This window comes from Anopheles coustani, chromosome 2 (assembly GCF_943734705.1).
Source record: "Anopheles coustani chromosome 2, idAnoCousDA_361_x.2, whole genome shotgun sequence".
Lineage (NCBI taxonomy): Eukaryota > Metazoa > Arthropoda > Insecta > Diptera > Culicidae > Anopheles > Anopheles coustani.
The window spans coordinates 79497784-79513671 of NC_071289.1; the positions used below are offsets into that span (position 1 = coordinate 79497784).

The window sequence follows — 15888 nt, forward strand, 5'->3', positions numbered from 1 at the left end:
GGAAAACAATTTCTGGTGCAGAAAATGGAAGGCTCCAGGTGATATTTGTGTTTCTGATAGAATGTTAAACTTTTGATAGTGGCTTTGTAGGTGCAAAGGAATTCACTGGACGGGATAGTGTCGTGATTTTTCCAGCGAAGACAATCAATCGAAGCATTCCAGTTCGTGTTACTTAAAGGCCTGCTACAATGGATATTTTCCAAAATCAATGCAGCGAAAGCTTGGGCTTTGATTCGATGGTAAGTTACCGCCAAGTAGAGAGTTTTTGGTGTTTTTATAAAGAAAGCCCGCACTTCTTAACGGTTTAAGCTCTCGTCGAATCATCTCAATTCACCGCTGCACGATTCACCGGGTTCGCCAAATCAACTCACATTCGGACCCTCGTCGCCGTACTTTTCCTCCATCTCGCAGCAACTGTGCGGGACGGGAACTGGCGGCGGGTCCACCAGCGGTCCGAACGATGTGATACTTCCGAGCATTTTCGTGAAAATTCCCACTCAAATCAATCAGCAGTACCAGCAGGAGAACCGGCTGCGCAATGCACGCAATCCAAGTGAGATCAAGTGCGAAGAAAGGGCGGAACCTATCAAAAGTGAGATGGCTGATACACGGTTGAAGCTAACAAGCGCAACCATTTCCGACCAGCTACCCGACCTCATCGATAACTACTTGAACGATACACCGCGTGCATCGAGCAATAATGGGGTGGGTTGTGCTGAAGAATACTCCATCCATCGTTGTGATCACTGTCCGTATGCAACCCTCTCGGAGCCATCGTTGGCTGAGCACAAACAAACAAAGCATACCACGGGTGGACGAATGCTTCTCGGTACCCTAAGCTGTCCGGTTTGTGAGAATAAGTTTTACAAAAAGACAGTCCTAGAGCTACATTTGCTGGACGACCACGAAATGGCAAGAAACGAGGTGGAGTTGCTGTGCGGTAGGATTTCAAACCTTCAACAGAGCGCAGGTTGTGCTCCATCGGCCGTTTCTTCGTCTGTGGCACAGACCAGCAGCACTCTAACGCAAACGATTTCCACCGCGGTGGCCCCAAACAAGAGTCGGATCTACATTAAAGATGTACAGTTGCTCAAAAAACCGGATGTTATCGCCCAGGAGACGCAAAATGGAACCCATGTTCAGCAAACCCAGGTTCAGCAGATGCTTCCAATGGATCAACAACAGCAATCTTCGCACCCTTGTTCGCAAGACAATCATCTTTCTGCTACAGAATCGTCTTCCCATGAACAGTACCAGAGCGAACAACACCAACCAGCCGCACCAACCGCACATGGTTCCGGGAGCGGTAGTAAAATCTTCATTCGGAATGTTTCTCTGCTGCAGAACGTTAACTTTACACCGACGGCTGAAAATCTGCTTTCCAATGGTGGCAAGTATCATTCGTTTATGAACCATGAGTGTCAAAGCGATCTGTCGTCGCCCGCAATCGATACATCTTCGTCGATCGATGATAGTTACTGCCAAATGATGCCTTCGACCGTCGCTACGCAACCGAGGAGCAACCGTATCTACATTAAAAATGTTGATATTCTACGAAATCCTCTGCTTTCATTGGATCACACAGGGCCGGCGTCGGCATCCAATTCGTACAATGCGCCGACCACCAGCCGGGCAAGTAGTTGCGAAAGTATAATCTGCACATCGACTCCACCACCACCACCACCGCCGGTGCCGCAGCCATCAACCTCGTCGCAATCACTTCCACCGATAGTGCCACCAACAGCAGCAACGATAATCCCTCTTTCGCAACTAACCGAATCGCAGTTGGCGCCAGGAAATGAGCAATCTCTTACCGGAGAGGGTATGGACCAAGGCTTGAGGCCTTCAGTGGACGAAAATGGGAGTATGCTAGGACTGATGGCACCACAGCAGCAACAAACGCAATCGATCGGACAGGGAGCGATCAGTTTACCCATGATGTACACCACCGTATCAGAACCAACGAGAATCCCGGACAGTTGCTCATCGTCGTGTATTTCCATCGCACCGGTAAACTCCTCATCGACAACCAACACCCAATCGAACCCATCTTGTAATGGGTATCAGTTAGCTTCGTTTACTTCCGATGGGCAACACCAACAGCAGGAGCCGAGGAAAAGTAAAATATTTATCAAAAACATAAGTGTCCTCAAGCAACCGACCATCCACCTGAAATCGGTCGACGAAGTGAACCTGATGACGTACGATCAGCTGCAGCTGCAAAACTTACTTCCCGTCGGAGTGAACGCACCGGTTGGGTGTATCATGAGTATGGATCAGTCGAGCGTTCATCTGGACGGAAGGCGCCAGCAGGACGGCATGATGGACGGTGGTAACAATGCCGAAGCGATAGAACAATCTTTTGGGCAGCTAATGGAAGCGGTTGTCGAACAGCAGCCACACGAGGAGGCCATGGATGGATACCAAGATGTTGGTTGCTACGATGACTTGGATGTTTGCGATTTCAGCAATGGATTTAACGAACGGGACGATCCGGGTGGGGGTGAAGGTGCAATAAGTGTCCCATCGGGGGGTAGCAATAACAACACCCTAAGCATGAGCTGCGATGGATTACTTGGAGAAGCACGTTGCGACAATTTTCAATCCGGGTTCGATCAAGACATTATCCTGCTGCAACCATCAAACTCCAGTGGCGGCGACTCGCAACCAAACGAAACGCAAAAGATGTCCGAAAGTTGGCCACCGGTCGTTGGCGGTGGTTCTTTACTTCCACAGGACACTTCTTGTCCGTCGGAAAGTGTTCCCATGGAGGAAACCGTTAGTGAACCGCATAATGATGAGGTTGAGCAGCAGCAAGATAAAGACATTCTGTTCCTATGTGCCCAGGAAGTGATCAATCTCGACCCTCCGGCTGATGAACCGAAGGTGAGCGAAGTGGACGAAGGTGTCGGCCTAACGGATAACTCGATCGCCGAACTTCCGTCCACTGCAACAAGCGACCAAGCATCGGATCGTCCTCGGCCACGCGGTCGTCCAAAGGGCGCAAAGCAGACGGGCATAACGAAGCTGAAGAAGCTATACTCCAATCTTACCCCACAGGAGGAGGGCTACAAATGCGACATCAAAGAGTGTGGGGCACGCTTCCGGCAACCGGATCGGCTCGAGTATCATCGAAAATGTCACTTACCGGCAACAGCGTGCAGTGCCGAGTCGGGCGCAATCCGATGCCCGGAGTGTGGCTCGCTAGAGTTTCGCAACTGGAACACACTCCATACGCACCTGTGGCGTGAGCATGCGGTTGATATGGAACTGTACGCGTGTCAGCTGTGCAGCTTCAAAACGCCAGTCCTTTGCCGTTTGACAAACACGCACATGAAGATTCACTCAGAGGAGCGTAACTTTAAGTGCGCCATCTGCTCGAAGGCGTTCAAGAACAACAAGCAGTTGCGGAATCATCGACGATCGCATCGGGATCCGGTTCAGCCGGTTCAAACGCAGCAACTGCAGCAACAGAACACTTCCGAGGATGTTGCCTCAACCGACATGGCGGTGGTGGAGAATGCACCCCCGGTGGAATCAGCTACAGCCGCCAAGTCGTCGTCGAAGCCAAATAAACCCTCCGCCGTTCCTATTAAGTGTGTCAAGTGTGGTCAAAAGTTCACCAGCCAGCGCCAACTGCATTCCCATATGGAAGCGAAGCATCCACCCACCTCGGACGGAGGGCTGGCGAGTGAGGCGCCCGGGAAGCATCGATGTGTCATGTGCGGGATGATGTTTAAGACGCGCTACCTGCTGCAATCACACTCGGCGAAACACTCGGACGAAAAGCGATTCAAGTGTGAACACTGCGATTACACGACGAACGATCACAATGCCTTCCGGCGTCACAAGATGCGCCACAACACCAAGGGGAACCATATGTACAAGTGTAGCTACTGCGACTACACCAGCATCCAGAGCACGACCTACCGGAAGCACCTGGAGCGGATGCACGCCGACGAGGCATCGCGGTTGCTTTACAAATGCGCCAAATGTCCGTTCGTGTCGATAAGCGAGCTGAAATATCAGCTGCACCGGGCAAAGCACGAACATCCGGAGAATGGTGAAGACAGCCCGATCGAGGACACACAGAAAATCCCCGATGAACAGATGCCTTTGGAGGGAAATGTTTCGATAGTGGAAGATGCAGTCGGTAACAGTCAAGAACAACAGCAAGAGGATGATTCACGTGCCTGCGAGAGTGTCGGTTCGGATGTCATGATCGTGGATAATCGAGAACCGATGGATTTGAACCATTCCAACTACGAACAGCTTCAACTACAACACCCCGACGTAAGTGGCCTTCAGCTCGTACAGCACCAACAGCAGCCCATCATTCGACCAGCAATGTTCGCCAACAACTTCTCCAAGGTGGATAACTTCTACGGCCATAGCCAACTGCAACCGAAATTACTGAAGCTTACCGATCGGATTCCATCACATAGGGTGTCCCCGCTTGGGCAGCTTCCGTTGCTACAACCGCTAGGCGTGCAGTCGTCGCTCATTACACTACCGGGGACTGGTACTTCTGTTTCGTTTGCTGTAAGTTCTCAGGATCTAGCAACCACTGACTTTCAGATGAACTCGTATGATATGCAGCAGCATCAACAGCAACAGCAGCAGCTGGAGCAGTACGATCATCATCAGCAGCAAATGATGGTCAACTCAGTAGGCGACACGATTGTGCTGGGGCGAAATTGAATATTTTATAGATTGCAGCCTAGTTTCAACTCTTAATTATGACATACTTTTCTATTCTAAGCGTCCCAAGCCAGTGTGGATTCGAATTCGATTCCGAATCCTCCCTGGACAAACGGTAAAAGTCTGGTAAGCCCTTCATGGCACAAGCATGGCCGAAGAAGGTCGGCAACCAAGCAAAAAAGATACTTTTCGATGTTCCTACACGTTCCGCAAACGTTTAGCACCTTTTCCCCGGGCCAGTTTCAATTTAAACATTTGGCAACCTGGTGAAAAGAAAAGTAACCATATTGGGCGAAACTCTAGCACGTACTAATTTCAGTTCTAGTCAAAACATTTTTCAATGCTTACACAATGCTCAAACAAACCGGTACCCTGTTTAAAATGTGATATTAGAATTGATAGACAAGAAACTATAATATTGTATGTATATATGCTACTAAAGTAAATTCCCTACGGAAACCTTTAACAATGTGCATGAAGTAAAAATTCTGTGGATCAAGTATTATTGCAGTTTAATCTACTATAAGCAGTCTTGGGTCGAAATTGAATCCAATTGTCCTAATTTTAATTTGAGATTTCTAAGCAAGTAAGCAATTCGTTTAGTTTATTTTAGAAATTTATAACCTTCCAAAAAACAGACAATACACCAAACACATAGATTCAACATGTAGACATCCCCAAATCTGATGTAAATAAACAGCCGTTATATACCGAACTCCGCATTTCTGTTTTATTCATTGTATTAATAAATCAAAATAACCTAGGAGGCTGGTGCATATGTTTGATTGTAGAAGTTATGCAAGAAACGCTCGATCAACCTAAACACATCACGGTGCTCGGACGTCCCGAGTTTACGTGAAAAGACGGACCGTACTGTCCGCTCCGGACGAGAATACCCACGGTTGAGTTGGATGAAACACGACATCGAACACGGCGAAATCGTTCACGCGGCTATGCTGCTCCAGTCGTCGCAGCGGCACAATAAGGGGATTTTGTAGTAGATCACTGGAAAGAGGGAATGGAAAAGGCGGTGTTGATTTAATTACAACTATTACGAGCTGAATCGAGCAACCACGACTTACTTGTACACCATGCCGTGACACACGATCACGCTTCGATCATCGCTCGCCGAGGCAAACAGTGGATAGCGCTGATGGAACGCCACATTTCGCACGGCCGAATTGTGAAGACGCAGCTGCTGGTACGGTTTGGTCGAGAGGTCCAGGTCGAACCACATCAGCTTCTTCTCGTACGTGCCGACCACCAGATTGTCACCCTTCGGATGGACCGCCATGCTGGAGATCCACTTGCAGCCCGGGTACAGCTTCTTCAGCAGCTCCTGCCGGACCAGGTCGTACACGCGCACGTGCCGTTGTGTCTGTGGAAAATGGTGCGATTATATTTCAGGAACCCGCTACTAACCGATCTTTCTTTCACAGGAAGCGACTTCTTACCGCCACGAAGAGACACGGTTTAACCGGATGGAACAGGACGCACTGGACCAGCCCTTTGCTTTTCGAGAACGGCAGCTGTGAGCGACGCTTCGAAAGTTGATGGATCAGCACGGACCGGTTGGCCGCGTCGGGCATAACGCTGGCAAAGTAGTCACCCCGTCCGTGCCATGTCACCTGCTTCACCTCGCGGAAGTGTGTTATCACCACCCGGACGCCCGCCTTCCGTTCTTCCTCCGTCACCTCACCCCACTGGACGGCCGTTTGGATGCGCTCGTTATCGACCGTGTCGGACCGCGGTGCCTCCGCCAGCAGATCGTCCGTTTTCTTCACCAGCAAATGATCGCCCACCTTCGGATTGATGAGCAGGACACGCTTACCGGTCGCGACCGCCATCAGCGATATTTTGCTGTTCGGACACCAGGCAACCGAGCGTACAATGTCCCCGGTTGGGATCGTGCGGATGCAACGTGCGGTGGAAATTTCCCAAACTGGAATTAAATTAATCATGGTAAATATAATGAAGTGCGCGCATTACATAGGTTGGAACTTACTTTTGACAGTGTGATCATCTGATCCGGTCACAATATATTCGCCCAACGGTTCCACGCTCATAGTGCGAATCATATCCGTGTGGCCCTTGTAGATTAGGTTCTGCAGCGTCGGGAACGGTTGCAGCTCGCGCGGCGATGGAAGCTTCGGGACCAAATACTCCGGTCCGACCGTGACACGCGTCCGCTTGCCACGCGGGCAAAGGTACAGATCGAGGCAGCGAATGAAACGCTCCTTGATGTAATTACTGTACGCCGGAACCTCACGCAAACTGTTGAACTTTTGCGGGATAAAGTGCAGCTTCCTCTTCCACGGTTCGTCCTCGTAGCGCTTCCACTGCTCCATCTCTTGCGCGTTGAACAGATACTCCGGCGGCGGGTTGTACGATTCGGCGTGATGTGGCAGTGGCCGTTTCGGTGCCACAACGTGATCGTGAATACGGCGCATCTCCTCCTGCCCATGGTCGGTTTCCCAGAGCATGTAGAACTTCGGTCCCTTGCTGTTCGCCGCCAGCCGACGCTTTTCGGCCTTCGTCTTCATCCAGCCCATCTTCAGGGCGTGCACATACTTGCCGATACGTTGCCTTTCTGCCTTGCTCGGCAGGAATGACTGCTTGCTATCGGGAATGTTCCGAATGGGCATCTGTTCCACCTCCGACGAGAACCATTCGATCCACTTCCCGTAATCGTCGTACTCGGCGTCCGGATTTTGGCCGGCCATGATGCGCTTGATGAGCGCCACGTCCTCCTCGGACAGGACCACGTTCTGGCCCGTCTGCGGATCCTTTACCGTGCGCCCAAAGTCCGGATCTTCCATGCGCTTCAGGAACTCGTCGATAGCATCGCCCTGCTTCGCCTTGACGATCTTCTTCGCATCCCAATCGTACCCGATGTGCTTGTAATCGGTGTACCAGTGCATCGGTATGTTACCGACCGTGTTGCGGATGTCCTCCTCGTCCGACGTGTCACCGTCGGCATACTCATCCAGTGGTTTACCCTTCTTTACCTCTGGCATGGGAGGGAAAATGCCAACACCGCGTACTTTCTTTACAGCATGTTTCTTTAGCACCGACTCAATCTTTTTCAGTTTCGGTATATCGTCATCGTCATCGTCATCGTCATCGGCATCATCATCGGCATCATCTAGTTTAGCATCCTTGTCGGAATCATCGACATCTGCTTCAGCAACCTCTCCTTTGGCTTCATTCTTTGTGACGGCTTTCTTAACACTGTCCAACTTTGTCTCTTTCTTCTCTTCTTCCTCCGGGACATCTTCTTCGAATTCGCTGCTTTCATCTCCGTTGTCCTCCTCCGGGGAACTGTCGCTGTTCACGTCAGCGGCCGAATCATCGTCGTCCTCTTCCGATTCATCGCCGTCTGCGGTAGCGGCTTTCTCCACGTCTTTGATCTCAGCTTCGTCGAAGTCGGAATCGGCACTCTCGAAGCTCAATGCTTCTTCATCGTCCGAGACGTACTCCTCGTCGCCCTCCGAATCGCTGCTGTCTGCATCGTTATCGATGTTTCCGAGAAGGTTTTCCTGCACAAATCGTAAAGCGGAAGTGTTAATACATCCTGTCTAGCAATCCTTCGATACGAAACAACACATTCGATACCGGCACTTTAGCATACACAAACCTTATCCGATTCATAGTCGCTCGCTTCGCTATGGTCGCCGCCGGTTTCTTCCAATTCCTGCTGTGGGGCATTTGTTTCCTCTGTCTCTTTGTCCGATGCTTTTCGTTTAATAGTGTTTCGTTTGTTGGCAACCATTTTTTCGCCAATATTTTATAATAAAACACTTATAAAACATGTACCACGCCGCTTTTAGGCACGTGCGAGATGTTTGACAGCTGTATGTTGACAGCTGTAACAAATGAGGGTATTTCAATTGGGAGGACGGAAACGATACAAACTGTCAGATTTCTCGACGCGGTCCCATACAAAAGGTAAACAACATCTTTGAAAAAAGCGAAAAAATAGCTAGCCGCGTCGTTTCGTTTCCACGTTTGTCTCGACACGTAGGTGGCGTCGTTTTGGATCGTCAAGACGGCCAGCCATTTTTTCGCTTTTTTCAAAGTGTTGTTTACCTTTTGTATGGGGCAGCGTCGAGAAGTGTGTCGTTTCCGTCCTCCCAATTATTAAATCTTAGTTTATGAAATTCTGAGGCGTAGGTGCAGAAACCTTGGTTGGTATTTTCTGCTGAAATAACAAATTTGTTAATAACTTTACAACTGCTGAACCGATTTGTACATGTAACCCCTTAAATGAAAGGTCTGCTCAAGACACTCAACTTTGTGTAACAATAGATTATTCTATATTTTCTAGGTTTTGAGAAAGTTTATTTTTCGAAAAGCTTCGGAAATCTACCGGTTTGACTGGAACAAGGTATTCAATACTTCGAATAGCCATTTAGGCGAAAAATTGCCAATTTGTTAATAACTTTTGATTCTTTGAACCGATTTTCACGATACGACGGATTGGGACTCGGATTGGGTTCGAAGATCCGGATCTCTCAATGGATTTGAATCGAAAGATTCGAATCCCTGTAGGGATTCAGTTTCCCCATCACTAAACAGCTGGTTGACAGTTTCGAAGCGTTACAATACGTTACAGCTTAACGCGTTACCGTAAAAATGGTAGGGCATTCAAGGTCCACAAATAATATGGATCAAATGAAATTATAGAAATTATGTTTTTTTTTAAATATTGGGCAATTGTTTATTTCTTATCAATATCGGAAAAAACAATAAAACAGTGCAATAAAAATAAGAAAAGGTAATGATCACGTTATTCTTAGCAAAAACAAAAAAAATATAAAATGATTACTTTTTTCAAGGAGTAACGAGTAGAAAAATAATAATACTAGGTAAAAAAGAATTATCAAATCAATTGTAACGAAATAACATTTGAAAAGCATAAAATCTTAACATACATCATTATTTCCTGTAAAACACCATGCGCCTCCTTCGTATTTTCAATCTTTAAAAAACAGCAGCAGCACATTAGTTAAGCATCTGCTTTCCCCGACTGCTAACAACACGCGTTTTCACACTACAAAGTATGAATACACCGAAAATGTTGTATGTTGATAAACGAAACGATGCATATGTTGCGGGAGGGACAAGGGTGGTAGGGTGATAAATTTTCCATTTGTTGATGTAAGCCAAAACGCGTGCTTGAATGTGAACGAGGGAAAAATTCTCTCTTGGAGTTTTTCCAACCAACACACACTCTACTAGTAGTTTCTGTGGAGGTGGGTGGAAATGGTAAAGGTAAATATCTTCACTGTAAACCGGGAGAGCCACCTGATCTGGATCTAGAAGCGTAGGGAGAGACAGTATCGCAGAAAGAAAAACCACCTACACACCGATCCACGAGAATACTCCCCTGTGCACATCCTTCTCTACCCTAGCAATTTCCCCCCGGAGGGGAATGAGCAACTAAACCGACGGGTTAAAAAAAGAATAAAGTAAGCACGGTGAGATCGCTGGCGAGATGACCGGAGAAAAACTCCAATACCATTGCTGGCGGGTTTGTTAACTTGCTCGTGAGAAAACGGTGCCCTACATTCACGCGGGGTTTTCCTTTGTGGAAATGGATGAACAAAACGCTCGGTAGCCCGCTCGCTGAGAGCCTGCGTGACCAGAAGTGCACGAGGTTTTCACCGTGCCCATCGGAGTAGCGGATTCCTGTGCTGAAACACAGCTCGCAAGAGCCGAGAGCGATATCGTTCGTCGGAGGAGTTTTCCGTCGGAAAAAACGACCTTTCTCTCGTCAATTAGGAAACGTTATTGAAGTTAGCTTAGTGTCGGGCATACGTAGGTACGGTAGTGCAGCGTTAACAGTTAAAAATAATTGCACCTTTATGGCTGTAAAACAATATGTGGAACGTCGTTTAAACGTCGGTCCCGTAGTGGGTAGTGAACGTGATCATGGCATGCTAGAGTAGTGTGAGAACGGTATGCGATAAAGTTTCATCGAACATGTAAGAAAAACCCTACGGCCCAAGAAACCACTGGTACAGCCAGTGGGGGAAAAAACAAAAAGAAATCACAATATTAAAAACTCCAGCCCAAGTAGTAGCATAACCATTCCGATCCGATTGCTTGTCGATCAGTGAGAGAAAACAGCAGCGTTAAAGAGAAAGAGAGAGACAAAAGAGAAAAATTAAGTAAAGAAAAATCAGGAAAAGTAACAACCTGAATGGAACTACAAAAAAATGGAAAATTACATGCTGGCAAGCCATGAAGAGAACCGGGAGCGAACCGCGTGCCCAAATTGAGACGATTTCCTTGCACAGTAGTGTGTATGTTTGTGTATGACGGCTTGGTGCGACTGTATGCGTGCCCGTGTGTAGTGTGTAGTTAACGCCATATTGGTTTTTGTTTCGCCCTCACGGAAAGATATAGAAATTGGGCGCTCGTGCCAGTTACGGTGAAATTCGCGTGAAAAACTTGCACTGGCGCGGTCCTGGACGCGACGGGTTTTTCGGTAGTGTTTTCCTCGCCGGGGGCAAAGAAAAGCGAAAAGCGCCTCCATCACGGAAGCCACGGCCAGCCTGGGAAACCCATCATTCGGTCGTGTGCACGCTGCTGCTGTGTGGAGTTCTTTTCGCTTTCCTTACCGTCATCGTGTGGCTTTGTGCGTTCTGGCAGGTGTTCGTTGCGAGCGCGGAAAAACCTAACCACCCTGATAACCGCTGCTGGCTGGTGGCGTTGACGGACCACCGTTTTCCCATCCAACGGTGGTCAGTGCGGATCCATTCATTCGGTGGTATCTTTGTGGGGTTTTTCCTTTTCAGCTTTTGCATGCACAGTGGTCTCCTGTTTACGATTAAGGTGCGTTCTCTCGGGGGGATGGGGTGGTAGTGTGGAAATTGCCGAGGTCAGGAGCACATCGCCCTTTGGCAGCGTGACATATGAGTTGGCCCCACGGGCATTCGGTGTGTCGGAATGCATGAGGGGAAATGTAACGGCCCCATGCTCACTGGTCAGTCGTAAATTGTGTCCATGGTGTTCACGTCCCAGTACGTGCCGAAAAAACGAGCTGTTACGGTGCGAATCGGGGCCATTCACAGAATTCCGAACCTCCATCAGTGTCTGGCATGCTTAAAACCGTCCAATCCATCCCAGTAACCAGCGAAAAGTGTGTACTCTTTGTGCGAGCTGCTCCTGCAAAACCATCATCCAGCAGGTGCATGTGTACGCGTGTGCGCGTGTGTGTGTGTGTGTGCGCATGTAAGGGTTGGAAAACAAAACAGGGAAGATCCCTCCGTTGCCAGAAGTGTAGTCCTTGGTAAAAAAGGAAGCCTCCCTATTGCCTCACGAAAATGTGTGGAGAGAAAGTACTTTTCCTCAGCTGGAGACAATCCCTTCACCGGGTCGGACGATGTTTCTTCTCGAGTTTCCCTGCCTGTATGTATGTGTGTGCGTGCATGCGTGGGTGTATTTGTAACTGAAACAATCAGGGATGTATGATTTTAGGAAAACTTTCGGCCAGCTGCTCACGCTACGTGGAGATAATGTAAAATATCTCCGCCAGCGTTTTCACTTGATCGTTTTCTTTCCATGCTGAAACATTAATACTCGAAGTGACCAACAAAAAGTAGGCCGTGACGGGATGATATAAAAAAAAATATAGAAAGAAAAATTCAGCAGTAACGGAAGTCGTCGTGGGAACGTTTGAAACGGCAGAATTTCAGTTTTCATCGGTTTACATTTTGGTGTAGTGCACTGGTGTGTGTGGAAAAGCAGGGAAATAAGAATGCGGTGGGGTAGATGTGCCCGAGTAAAAACTAACACGAGAGAGCGAAAAAGATAGATAGCAATAGATGCACACGCCTATGAATGAACAGAGAGCAAGCAGCGAAGCGAACAAGTGAACCGAAAGAACCAAAAGAAAAAAAAAGGTAATCTCACGGGAGTAGAAGGAGAGGTTTTCCATGGGGTAGTTAGTGACCGCGGAAAACTGCTTCCATCCCTCCCTTGAAATAACTCACCTGTAAGCCTACTGACCCACAAGAAAGTCGTGTGGTGACGAGCGTTGGAGACGGTGATATTTTTATGCTCACTTGGAATCCGGTTCCTTCCGGTCCGGTAGGTTCGTGGGGACGCTGGGAAGCTGAGGTGGCGAGCGCGTGGTGGTGAAAACGAGCCTATCTTCATCTGCACTCATTATCGTTATTGCCATCTACTACTGACAGATAAAACGAGGTCTTCAGTTGCTCGTCACAGCTTGCTCGGTTATCGTGATTTGTTTTACTCAGGTCGTCTCCAATCGAGTGTTTTGTTCTGTATGTATGTGTGTGTGCATCTTATTCATATGCATTTTTTTAAAAATAATTTCTTCGTCTCTGACATACGCAGCAGGCCAGAGCTAGTGCTTCAAAGCCGGTTAGAACATAGAGTATAGTGAACCGCTTACAAACCCCCCTAGTGGCTTATCTACGTATCGGAAAGTGTGCAGACGTCAGTTTATCAGTATCAATCGTGGTCGAAGGTGTGTTGAGCCAGTAGTGTAGAGTGACAGCGTGATTCGAGATATAGCCATCGATACCGTCATCGTGTCGAGGCAAACCCCCCGGGGCTGGATAAGCTGCAGCAGCCTTTCGATATCCATTCGTGCTTCTCAACCCGTAAGGACCAAGCCATCTTTCCGTCAGCAAGCAACGGAAGTGCACTAGGGAAGCGTACACGCCACGATACAACGACGCGATAAATCTTATCGTAGGGTTACCATATCCCTCTAGTGCGACACCTTCTTCCGGCCCGAGCAGTTTCCCAGCGTCGAGGCGGAATGTGCAGCAATAAAGTGGAAAATATGGCGTTCGTATCCTGCAACCGGCGCCAGGAGTGACAAGCAACTAACAAGCACCGCAAGCAAGAACGGACAAGTTTAATTTGTTCAGCTCCGCTCGTCCGTTCTTTTCCGTTAACTACTTCTAACGTATTATGCACCGACGGTAACGGGCCATTTCTGCCGGGATCAGCGTTCGGAGACTGCAGGGGACAGCTGTGAGGGGGCATTCGACACCACCAGCTGGGCGGAGAAAATAGAAAAGGCGTGCCGGTACCGGAAGGGGCAACGCGGCACAACGCAACCAATGAACCAGCAGCGGACAGGCAATCCCGAGGATCAGCAGCAGCAGCAGCAGTAGCAGTAGCAGCAGCGAGCCAATAGGTCAAAACGCAACAACAACGATTAATCAAACGGAAAGCTTTTGAACACGAACGAAACCCAGCGGGCGTACGACGGGGCGGTACGACGCGAAGGAAAACGGCCGGGGGATAATACGAAACGACACACAAACACAGCTACAAACCTTCTAACGGTCCTAGTGAAAAGCAGCGAAAAAGCAGAATCATTCGGAAAAATTGCCTGGACGAATTCTCCTGTTGCCGAAAATTCGTCCATACAAAGCAAGGTAAGGCTAGCAAAGAATTCTTGTAAATTTCCCGCTGTTTTCCTGTTATTCTCATAAATATTTTAGTTATTTACACATAAAGCTATATTTTACATTGATTTGCCTTTCTTAGTATAAACTTTAAAAGTCAAATGCTAATTCTTGTTCAACCATTTGTCCAATATTACAACAGAATTCTTTTAGACAAGATTAATTCGTAGAACAATTTTCCTTCTTTGTCACCATCGTCTTTGAACGTTTGGTAAATAGATAATTGGCCATATTTAAAATATTTGTTATAAGTACAATAACAATTCAATGGTAACGAAACCGTTTCTATTATTCACTTCGTTGATTTACTGCTACAAAATTGGTTGGAAACCAATTTTTGCATGTTCTCTTTTCGACTCGGCACGAAGTACAAAAATTAACTTTAAAATGGGAATTCAAACTAAAAAAACGATTTTTCGCTGAAAAAATACATTCATTACCAAAGTTTTAAATAATTACGAATCAGACACCAGTTTTTTTTGCAAAACTTGTAGCATTCGTCTCGGCCATAGAAAATCGGCCTATGAGCGCCGGGGCTCACCACCTCGACGGCGTGGGTTCGAATCCCAACAGAGAACAGACCCTCCTCTCTACGAGAGGACTGACTATCCACATACTCACAGGGAAAAAGTCTGTTTAGTCCCTTATGGGGCAGGCATGACCGAAGACGGTCGTTACGCCAAGTAGAAGAAGTATTCGACTTATTATGGAAATTTATAGTATAATAAGTGCTATACACTATAATACTTATAGTGCAGAGTTCTGGTTGTGATTCGATGTCTCAATAAGGCCTAAAGACCTACAACCAACGCCACTGCGCACAGGCAGAGGCTCAAACTAAGCAGGGGCTTGTGGTCCCGAGCTTTCGAGTTTCCCATTTTTTTTTATTTTAATATTGTTATTATTTTTATAGTTTTACAACAAAGTTGCTTGTTCCGTGATGAGGTTGTGAATTTGCTTTAGAATGCAAATAATTTAAGAATATGAAAATGTCAGAATGATTCATCTATTCTGAATTGTATTTTGCCCTGTTTTCTGGGGTTAAAATATGAGATTGATGCACAGACGTAAATGAAAGAGATCAGTGTAGAGATTTAATTAAAGAAGAGGAAAAAGCTCACAATAGTTTAAGGATAATGGACATGGATTAGCAAAAGTAATGTCCGGCACATTTCCAAGCAAAGTAATTTTGATTAACATTATTCGTGCCTTTTCAAACATGTCATGACTGGCAATTTTAAATTGCCGAAGAAAATTAATTTAAATAAAATAAAAATAAATTACTTATCAATTTGGTTCATAGAAATCGTGGAAAATAATTTTTTTGAAAAGTTATTTATGTTTGATGTTTTTGCATCAAATGACGCTTTGTAAATCAGGCTTTTGGCAATTAAATTTTTCCAATCAACTAACATTAAGGAAAATTGTAGTTTAATTTTAATTTGATTCTCTATTAAAAACATGTGGTTTAATCAAAATTAATTATTTTATAAATTTTGAAATCTAGAATTGACTGGTGAATGTTTTGCATGTTTTTGCGGCCTTCAACTTATGGCTGCCGTAGACCGCTTAATCCGTCTCTGCGCACAGGTTGACTGCGCGACAGAGTTAACACACTGAACCCTGGTTTGTAAAGTTCATATAAAAACAAAAACTTTTTAGGAAAACACAAAATCCCTCCATCTGTTATAGGGACTATTTTCGTAGCCACTTTTTTCAATTACCCTCCAAA

At 46.9% G+C, this 15888-nt stretch overlaps 2 protein-coding genes across 3 annotated transcripts; one reads left to right on the plus strand and one right to left on the minus strand.

Moving 5' to 3' along the window:
• Nucleotides 1-110: 110 nt before the first annotated feature.
• On the plus strand, nucleotides 111-4819 carry LOC131265426 (uncharacterized). The gene is made up of 2 exons (XM_058267686.1): nucleotides 111-239; nucleotides 310-4819. Exons 1-2 carry the CDS (start codon nucleotides 189-191, stop codon nucleotides 4699-4701), a joined length of 4443 nt encoding a protein of 1480 aa, XP_058123669.1. The 5' UTR covers nucleotides 111-188; the 3' UTR covers nucleotides 4702-4819.
• Nucleotides 4820-5416: 597 nt separating this feature from the next.
• LOC131265432 (ribosome biogenesis protein BOP1 homolog) lies at nucleotides 5417-8548 on the minus strand. Of its 2 annotated transcripts, XM_058267695.1 has the most exons (6): nucleotides 8339-8548; nucleotides 7920-8240; nucleotides 6707-7859; nucleotides 6156-6643; nucleotides 5784-6079; nucleotides 5417-5706 (listed from the first exon to the last, which is right to left on the minus strand). In XM_058267695.1, exons 1-6 carry the CDS (start codon nucleotides 8471-8473, stop codon nucleotides 5553-5555), a joined length of 2547 nt encoding a protein of 848 aa, XP_058123678.1. In that variant the 5' UTR covers nucleotides 8474-8548; the 3' UTR covers nucleotides 5417-5552. The 2 variants fall into 2 exon arrangements, with proteins under 2 accessions (XP_058123678.1, XP_058123677.1); XM_058267694.1 differs by having other exon boundaries at nucleotides 6707-8240.
• Between the last annotated feature and the right edge of the window lie 7340 nt (nucleotides 8549-15888).